Source organism: Papaver somniferum, chromosome 6 (genome assembly GCF_003573695.1).
Source record: "Papaver somniferum cultivar HN1 chromosome 6, ASM357369v1, whole genome shotgun sequence".
NCBI lineage: Eukaryota > Viridiplantae > Streptophyta > Magnoliopsida > Ranunculales > Papaveraceae > Papaver > Papaver somniferum.
Window position 1 is genome coordinate 38420171 of NC_039363.1, and position 7241 is coordinate 38427411.

The 7241-nt window shown below is 36.6% G+C and overlaps 1 protein-coding gene and 1 pseudogene across 2 annotated transcripts; one reads left to right on the forward strand and one right to left on the reverse strand.

Moving 5' to 3' along the window:
* Positions 1 to 250: 250 nt before the first annotated feature.
* Positions 251 to 4617, forward strand: LOC113287338 ((S)-2-hydroxy-acid oxidase GLO1). Of its 2 annotated transcripts, XM_026536064.1 has the most exons (12): positions 251 to 399; positions 886 to 1059; positions 1349 to 1473; positions 2027 to 2073; positions 2580 to 2657; positions 2775 to 2899; positions 3066 to 3132; positions 3225 to 3287; positions 3422 to 3491; positions 3610 to 3710; positions 3941 to 4045; positions 4143 to 4334. In XM_026536064.1, the coding sequence occupies exons 2-12, from the start codon at positions 923 to 925 to the stop codon at positions 4332 to 4334; spliced, it is 1110 nt and encodes a 369-aa protein (XP_026391849.1). In that variant the 5' UTR covers positions 251 to 399; positions 886 to 922. The 2 variants fall into 2 exon arrangements, with proteins under 2 accessions (XP_026391849.1, XP_026391848.1); XM_026536063.1 differs by lacking the exon at positions 251 to 399 and having other exon boundaries at positions 4143 to 4617.
* Positions 4618 to 4911: 294 nt separating this feature from the next.
* On the reverse strand, positions 4912 to 5983 carry LOC113285595 (annotated as a pseudogene).
* Between the last annotated feature and the right edge of the window lie 1258 nt (positions 5984 to 7241).

Here is a 7241-nt window from a genome sequence, read left to right on the forward strand (position 1 = left end):
AAGATTGTAGACAGAGACAGTGTGTGACTCACTGACTCTAGCGAGTGAAAGAGATAATCTTACTTTTTCCTTTTTCTTTTTTTTTTCCCGTGTGTGTTTGAGTTCTTGGAGTTAAAACCTTCTGGATGACTTTGGAAAACCAAAACAGAGGCTGTCAAAACACATGAAGACGTATGTGGACGAGAGTAGTGCCATTTTGATGATCAGATACCGTTTCAAATGCTCACCTCGAAAAACTAATCCACAAAAATGTAAAATCTTCTTAATAATTCCTGCCCATTTGTCCTCATTCAAACTCCTTCTCACTACCTTATTTCTTTCACCAATTATATTATCTCCAACACTTCTCTTGTCTTCCTTCCCATTCATTCATTTCCCCTGCTGCTTCCCCCCTCCAAGGTTTGTTTTCTCTTTTCTCTTTTCTTTATTTCCTTGCACTTCTTATTATTTCTGAGGTGGGTTTTCTTCCAGTTCTTATATTCATATATGCGCGTATGAGGTTATCATGCGAAGTATTCATTTTGTAACTTAGAAATAGGGTAATCAGTTTTTAGAAATTTTGTATTTCTCTTTCTGGGTGGAGGGGTCATGAGATTAAATGTTTAAGTTATCGTTCTTAACCTATTCGAAAGAAGTTCAATGTTAATTGAGCATCCTTTTTAAATCATAATACGTTTTAACGATTTTGTATTGATGCTTCCAGTCTAATTTGCATATTTCCCTTGCTGTTCAAATAAGTACTGCACAGTTTCATAATTATTGCTTTCTTAATTCTGGAAACTTGTGAAAGATAGTGCTTACCATATCTCTGTCTTAGATTTTCGTGAATTCGGTACAGTAGTCTTGATCGAGCTAACAACTTTGTGTCTTTCATTTTTGTTCTAGGTTGTTGGAGAACAGTTTATAATATACTTGTAAAAGGATGGAGATAACCAATGTTTCCGAGTATGAAGCTATTGCCAAGGAGAAGCTACCTAAGATGATTTTTGACTACTATGCTTCAGGTGCTGAGGATCAATGGACCCTCAAGGAAAACAGAAATGCATTTTCAAGGATCCTGTAAACTTTCTCACTCTTGTCGTTTTACCATCTTTGATGTTCTTCTAACCTTAGCAATTCGTCTAATTGAGAACAATAGATGATAAGTTCCCAACTATAGCATCCATTTTTCAGATTGGGAAACCCATGATTCTTCGTAGACTGCAAATGGAAATATGGTCTTGCCTGTGGAAATATTATCCAGGCAGAATTTACTAAACAATTCCCTTGCCAAATTCATAAGGGATGTGCTGAGTTTCTTCTTTGACATTGATATTCTTTTCCCCATTTTTTTTTTCCTTTATTCTAGGTTTCGACCTCGCATTCTCATTGATGTTAGCAAGATCGACATGACTACCACCATTTTGGGCTTCAAGATATCAATGCCTATCATGATTGCTCCAACTGCCATGCAAAAAATGGCTCACCCTGAAGGTATTCAGTGTTTTATTGATCTTCTTCTCTTCTCGTATTTGCGTTTAACTGAAAAGCATGAATACTTAGTGATCTCAGGCTCATTGATGTTTAGTGTAGAATACTTAAAATCTGGTTGTCTTACAAAGTTTTGGAGTATTTTTTGAATTTTAGTATTTACAGTTAGTCTTGATGAAAATCATGTGAATGCTGAAGTTAAATTCCAAAGGTTACATCTGAGACTGTTTCAGTTTTCCGAAGCTGACAGGAACTTCAATATTAATTTAGCAGAAACAAAATTCTGTACTATCCCGAGTCTTCTGCTAGTGCATGTATTCTATATGTGAATGCTTTCTTTCTTCTCTTCTCTTGGTGGATATACATCAAATGGGACCAGGCTACTTACCTTAACTTTACCAAATGTTTGACCAACTTGAACTGATAAGGATGTTGTTGTATACTTTATTAACTAACCTACAAATCTGTGTCATTCAATCTCACACTTTTCTTGTGTTCTCTCTATTTTTCAAATAATGACTCGTATTTCTAACCCCCAATGTTTAATCTCGTGCAGGAGAGTATGCAACAGCAAGAGCAGCATCTGCAGCTAACACCATTATGGTTTGACTTCTGTAACTTTTTCTTAACTATATTAAAATTGGTAAACTTGTTACAACTAGCTTATTAACATCATTTCTCATGAATTCACAACTATCTTCTAAATCATGTATACACTTCAAGTCTTTTTTCTTAATCGAATTTGGTGCTGAAGAGTTTGGAACTCAGGTTACTGGTATCACCACCCAATGACTTTACCACCGTACTACAATGACATCGTTTATACACTTCAAGTCTTAAATTGAGTTGTTTACAGTACAAACACTGTTTCTATAGTGTAAACAATGGACTCAGTTGAGTTGAAACCCCTGAACTTTACTTTGTTTTTGCTCGATCCAAAAAGTGGAGATTCCCGTTAATATGTACTTGTTGATCAATTTCAGTGAAGCACGTTTCATATCTTTCGCATACTTTCACCAATTCATAAAAAAAATCGCCAAATAAAGTACAAACTTCAAACCCATGGAAACTTCTTTACATATGTATTGACCACAAAATTGTTTGTCCAGACATTATCATCATGGGCTACTTCCAGTGTTGAAGAAGTTGCTTCAACAGGACCAGGGATTCGTTTTTTCCAACTCTACGTAAGCACAAGAAATACTCATTTCATATTCCTAGTTAATATCAAGAAAATTGGTCTTCAGTTCTGAAAACCACACTGTGGCTGTGGTTTATATATGATTCTTCCACTTGTTGTGCAGGTGTACAAGGACAGAAAAGTTGTTGAGCAGTTGGTTAGAAGAGCGGAACGAGCTGGCTTCAAGGCAATTGCTCTCACTGTTGACACCCCAAGACTTGGACGTAGGGAAGCTGACATTAAGAACAGGTTTGCATCAAAAGTTGTGAGAGTAAAGATGTTGTACAAGTTTGGTTGAGCCTTGTACAAACTCCACATGAGAAAATAAAGCCATGGATCTCTTAGTTGTGGTTTGTACAATATTATTATGGGACAGATATCTAACATTCTCCTGTATCTAAAATTGCTCCCACAGATTTACTTTACCACCATTTTTGACTTTGAAGAACTTCGAGGGATTGGACCTTGGACAGATGGAAAAGGTGAGTACAAATTTAGTTGGGATTATTTATTCTTGAACATGATGGTCTCCAAGATTATTTTGATCTTCAATCTGCTTGCTAATTTTATGTAGACAAGTGACTCTGGACTTGCGTCATACGTTGCTGGTCAAATTGATCGAACCCTAAGCTGGAAGGTATATCGTACACCCTTTGTTGCTGACATAGATGACTTGGCTACTAAAATATATCTTAAAAGGGTATAAATATGGAAAATATCTTGCATGACATTGTAAAGAAAAACACTGAACACTTCTTGAGTTTGAAACAGGATGTGCAATGGCTCCAGACAATTACCAAGATGCCAATTCTAGTGAAGGGTGTTGTTACTGCTGAGGATAGTAAGACATATTGGATCCTTAACTCCGTAATTTGTTCATTATGGTTTCTGTATATTGTCTCCTTGAGTGGCAATATCTTTTAGTATACACGCTTACATTTCTTGTGGTGATTACACAGCTAGGTTAGCTATACAAGCAGGAGCAGCAGGTATCATCGTGTCCAACCATGGAGCTCGTCAGCTTGACTATGCACCAGCCACCATCAGTTGTCTTGAGGAGGTACGTCTAAGGATTCATAATTGTTGCTGCTCTCACATGTTAAAAGAAACACAAACAAAATCTATTTGGATTTTTGATATGATGATGCAGGACAGTAAGTAAAAATGGAGAAACTAAGAATGATATTAATGCAATCAATATAAACATGAGTGAGAAAAACAAGTAGTCAGATTTCTGCAGAACATGTGAAATTGTCTCTTGCAACATTTTTGATGTGGGAAAATTTTCAGGTCGTGAAAGCTGCACAGGGCCGAGTCCCCGTATTCCTTGATGGTGGGGTTCGTCGTGGAACAGATGTTTTCAAAGCATTAGCTCTAGGAGCTTCTGGCATATTTGTAAGTGAATAAATAAACAGATTTCCTCAGTATTATAAATTGAAATAGGCTTCTTTCAGTGGCATCTTCACTAATCTAAGTGTTGTCTTGATTTCAGATTGGAAGACCCGTTGTGTTCTCATTGGCTGCTGAAGGTGAGGCTGGTGTAAGAAAGGTACTCCAGATGCTTCGTGATGAATTTGAGTTGACAATGGCCCTAAGTGGATGCCGCTCACTCAAAGAGATTACTCGTTCTCACATTGTGACCGAGTATGATCAGCCTCGCATCGCTATCGCACCAAGGTTATAAAGCGTGTTATGAATCATCATAGCTCTATTGCGTAACTGTTTCAAGAATGCTATGGGTTAAGGTTCTTACTGCATTTATAGTTCTATCTGTCGTTCTAAGAACTCTTGTTGAGTCTAGAATTGCTTATAGTAGAAAGAATTTAAGCTTTTGATATGAAGGATTGTTATTTGTCATAAATGGCTTCTATTACAAGCCTTCTCTGTGTATATTCTTTCTTCTGATTAAGATGATGTTTTAAAACTACTTATATTCACTTGCATATTGAATTTGAGCATTTTCTAAATCGTAATGTATATTCAGACTTTTACCGTTTGATTCTTCTTAATTTGGTGTTTCACCGAGATTTTAGGTGGTTAGGGGGGGGGGGATGAACATGGATTTTTCAGGATTCTGACATATTCCTGCATCTATGAATTCTGTCAGAATCCAAGTTACAGGTCTAACAGATGCAATGTATTGCATATATATATATATATATATATATATATATATATATATATATATATATTATTAATAAAATTAACATGTGAGCAAGTATATGGTTGGTTAGGATAATAAAACTTGTAAAAAACATATGTTAAATGAAAAACTTGCCAAATTTACTAGATGCCGCTCACATGACATAACGGTTGGTTGACATTTGTGGGTAAAAAATGTTAAAGGCTTTAATCCTTACAATCAAATTTGAAGGATTTAAAAACAAATTACACACTGTGTGTGATTCAATCAATTCAACTTTTCATATGGTGTAAACAACTAGAAATTTAACTCAATTGCATCTGAAAATCCAATGAAATTTCTCACGGATATTCAAACAAATTTCTTCCCTCTGTGCAAGATCCAATAAAATGAGAAAATTTAATTTAGGGCTTGCAATAGGGAGAAGCTGCTTGAATTCTGTTTTTTCTTTTCTGGAGGAAGCGTTGCAGAGATCTCTACATACAAATACCATTGGGACTTATTTGCAGCTGAGATTGCACAACTGATGGTGTAGCTGGTGACGGCACCGATGAACAACTAGTCATTCTTTCGTTCATTTCTCTTCTTGCGAGACTTAAGATTTCTCTAGCCTGTAATAATAACGCACGTTTTAGTATATCATTTTATTATTCTGATTCCAATTTCCGTAACAGATTTGAGATTGACCTTAATAGAAAACGTTGGATTCAAAGTTTCTCCACCAATGGCGGCAAAATTAGCTAGCTAAGTAGATAATCTGAAATTCTTTAGATACGAGATGGGTTGAACGTAAAGTGTACCTGAAGTTCTATGACATCGCAAACGGAAACTCTTCCATCGAAGAAAATCGTAAGATGTTGTGGGCTTTCATCTGAACCCTCAGTCCTACATGAGAGTTAAATTAAGGTTAGAACGAGAGAGTTACAGAGAGAAACAATGGAGCATAAGAAATTAAGATGATCATTTGTTCAAAAAACTTACATAGAGTTATGATGATGATGACTGTATGCATCTATCGCCGATGAGGATGGAGGAACAAGGCAAAGTTCTCAGTTCCTTCTCATTGATAACGGTACTGTTGCTGTTTTTTTCATGTTTCTTTCTCTCTTTTTTGCTTCTGCTGTTGATAAAGAAATCATTAATGGAAAGAAATCATTGATAAAAACATTCGAATTTATAGTTTGTATTGAGTGGGCCCAATGTCTTTAAGACAGAACTCGCGAATTCGGCGGAAATCTCAGTCTGAAATATGAATGTGGATTGTGGATGAGTGGATATCTGTCGAACGCTAACACAAATAACACGTGAAAAATGAGACTGAACTTTCCCCCTTTTATTTCTTTCGGTTTTTGGTATTTGTAATTAACACGTGACTCGATGTTGTGCTGTACACAGATATGCTGTACAGAGATCATGCGCTGCGGAATCCGTAGTAGTGCGTCCGGATCGACCGTATTGTAACGACTTGGGTATATTTACTTAGAGCATCCATAGTGGGCGAGTATAACCAAATTTATGGGATGAGATCCTAACACAGTGGGACGGAGTAAAGATCAAATTTGGACCAAAGATCAAATTCCAGACCAAATATGGTCGCGACCAAATCCCAAATTCTAATATAGTCGGGCGTAAATTTAAAGTACGCTTGATGCTGGGCGTAAATTTAAAGTACGCTTGTTAACGGGCGGAGATTTAAATTACGCCCGATGAAATTTTAATTAAATAAAAAAAAAAAAGGAATGAGGCGGACTTTTAAAGTCCGCCTGTTAAAATTTGCAAAGAATGGGGCGGACTTTTAAAGTCCGCCCGATGGAAATTTAATGAGGCGGACTTTTAAAGTCCGCCTGTTAAAATTTACAAAGGATGGGGCGGACTTTTAAAGTCCGCCTGATGGAATTTTAATGGGGCGGACTTTTAAAGTCCGCCTGACGAAATTTTAATCATTTACCGTTGCGTCACACCACGGACTAAACCCAAATTTTGGTCTTTTTTTTGATCTTTGATCTTTGGTTTTGATCGCACCACTGCAGTTGCTCTTACCCATGGAAAATTCGAAATCCCCAGGATCGATTGATTGCTGTCACGAGCCTTTTCTTTGAGAATCTTTCTTCGTTCTTCCAGTTGCAGTGAGGCCTTGAATATACTCTATTAGAGAATATACTTCTAGTTCACACCCTAGTATCCTAGAGAAGTAATGGAAGAGATAGTCTCTATGAACCTTAAGGTTTGCGGTAGTATGCGTTAGTCAATAAGAATAACAAAATATTCTATATATAGGAAGATCAAAGAATGGAAGTAGTCACTCGTAGGGTTTTCTGCCAAAAACTGATTAGAGAAACTGATTATCCCACGTCTCCCATGTTCAACTATTCAACTCCTCTATATGCGGGCACATAGATGGATTTGGTCATGGGCCAAGGTACCTAACCTGACAGACCAAATACTAAT

Bases quoted from the DNA above. Each gene is read 5' to 3' on its own strand.
- LOC113287338 (XM_026536064.1), top strand. From the start codon at position 923: ATGGAGATAACCAATGTTTCCGAGTATGAAGCTATTGCCAAGGAGAAG. The intron at 2,658-2,774 runs GTAAGCACAAGA...CTTGTTGTGCAG, and splicing joins TTCGTTTTTTCCAACTCTAC to GTGTACAAGGACAGAAAAGT. The intron at 3,288-3,421 runs GTATATCGTACA...AGTTTGAAACAG, and splicing joins ATCGAACCCTAAGCTGGAAG to GATGTGCAATGGCTCCAGAC.